Source organism: Chenopodium quinoa, unplaced genomic scaffold, assembly GCF_001683475.1.
Source record: "Chenopodium quinoa cultivar QQ74 unplaced genomic scaffold, ASM168347v1, whole genome shotgun sequence".
Taxonomy (NCBI): Eukaryota; Viridiplantae; Streptophyta; class Magnoliopsida; order Caryophyllales; family Amaranthaceae; genus Chenopodium; species Chenopodium quinoa.
In genome coordinates this window covers 9,902,127-9,904,069 of record NW_018742204.1, presented here as the reverse complement: position 1 = coordinate 9,904,069, position 1,943 = coordinate 9,902,127, and the positions used below count along the sequence as shown (strand labels likewise).

The 1,943-nt window shown below is 34.6% G+C and overlaps 1 protein-coding gene across 1 annotated transcript; it reads left to right on the top strand.

The window, feature by feature from the left end:
• Positions 1-503: 503 nt before the first annotated feature.
• LOC110721980 lies at positions 504-1,391 on the top strand. The gene is made up of 2 exons (XM_021901231.1): positions 504-795; positions 1,309-1,391. Exons 1-2 carry the CDS (start codon positions 504-506, stop codon positions 1,389-1,391), a joined length of 375 nt encoding a protein of 124 aa, XP_021756923.1.
• The last annotated feature ends 552 nt before the right edge of the window (positions 1,392-1,943 follow it).

The window sequence follows — 1,943 nt, the reverse complement described above, 5'->3', positions numbered from 1 at the left end:
AGAAAAGGAGTAATGATTGATGATGGTCAAGTTGAGGAAACAATTTCTGATGGAATTTCAGAAGAGAATTTAGACATGATGCAAGAAGAAATTCAGGTACCCGATAATGAAGAAATTTCAACAAATTATATCATGTCTGGAATTACATGGAACCGAAATCAAATAGACGTTGATGATGTTTTTGCATGCAATGTAGCATTAGATGTTATGGATAATAATGAGGATCATGAACCAAAATCCATTGAAGAACGTAGAAAAAGAAATGATTGGCCAAAATGGAAATTAAAGAAGCAATTGAAGCAGAATTAAAATCTCTTGAAAAAAGAGAAGTATTCGGACCTATAATCCATACACCTGAAGATGTAAAGCCAATAGGATATAAATGGGTCTTTATGAGAAAGAGAAATGAAAAGGGTGAAGTTGTAAGATATAAGGCATGATTAGTTGCACAAGGATTCTCTCAAACACCTGGTATTGATTATGATGAGACATACTCTCCTATGATGGATGCAACTACTTTTAGATTTCTGATTAGTCTGGCAATAAGTGGACTTGACTTACGTTTGATGGATGTAGTCATAGCTTTTTTATATGGCCCATTGGATAATGACATTTACATGAAGCTCCTAAATGGATTCAAGTTGTCAGAAGCAATAAAATCTAGTTCTCAAGAGCATTTATGTATTAAATTGAACAAATCTCTTTATGGATTTAAAAAACCTGGGAGTATGTGGTATAACCGACTAAGCGAGTATTTGTTAAAAGAAGGTTATAAGAATGATCCTGTTAGCCCATGTATTTTTATAAAGAAATTTGGATCAAGTTTGTTATAATTCCGATGTATGTTGATGATTTGAATATTATTGAAACTCCTAAAGAGATTTCAATAACTGTCAATTGGGGTTACAAATAGAGCACCTAGAGAATGGAATCCCCTTGTGCATCAATCAACATACATAGGAAAAGTTCTTATAAGATTTTTTTATGGATACATCACATCTATTGAGCAGCCCTATGGTTTTAAGATCACTTGATGTAGAGAAAGATCCGTCTTGACCTCGGGAAAATGATGAAGAAATTCTTGGCCCTGAAGTACCATATCTTAGTGCAATTGGAGCACTAATGTACCTTGCAAGTCATACACAACCCGACATATAATTTTCAGTTAATTTGTTAGCAAGGTTTAGTTCATGTCCAACCCGAAGGCATTGGAATGGGATTAAACATTTACTTCGTTATCTTCAAGGTACAAAGGATATGGTTTATTTTTCCCAAAGTTGTCTAAAGAAAATTTAATTGGTTTTGTAGATGCAGATTATTTATCTGATCCTCATAATGGTCGGTCACAAGCTGGATATGTGTTCACATATGGTGGTACTGCCATTTCTTAGCATTCCATGAAACAAACCATTGCAACTACTTCTTCCAATCATTATGATATTTTAGCAATTCACGAGGCTAGTCGTGAATGTGTATGGTTAAGGTCGGTAATTCAACATATAAAAGAAGTTTGTGGTTTATCATCTGGGAAAGAGGCACCGACAACTCTGTATAAGGATAATGCAACTTGTTTTGCTAAACTTAAGGAAGGATACATCAAAGGTGACTGAACAAAGCACATCTTACCCAAATTTTTCTTCACTCATGATCTTCAGAAGAATGGAGATATAAATGTATTGCAGATTCGTTCAAGTGAGAATTTAATAGACTTATTCACTAAGGCTCTTCTGACCACAACATTTAAAAAGTTAGTTTATCGTATTGGATTGCGTCGTCTCAAAGATCTTCAGTAATATAATAATGAGGGGGAGTAATTGCGCGCTGCACTCTTTTTCCCTTATCCATGGTTTTTTCCCACAGGGTTTTTCCTGGAAAGGTTTTTAATGAGGCATCATATAAGTGAATTAAATCTTTCTTAGATAATGGGCATCCAAGGGGGAGTG

Bases quoted from the DNA above. Each gene is read 5' to 3' on its own strand.
- LOC110721980 (XM_021901231.1), top strand. From the start codon at position 504: ATGGATGCAACTACTTTTAGATTTCTGATTAGTCTGGCAATAAGTGGA. The intron at 796-1,308 runs GTATTTTTATAA...TTGGTTTTGTAG, and splicing joins GAATGATCCTGTTAGCCCAT to ATGCAGATTATTTATCTGAT.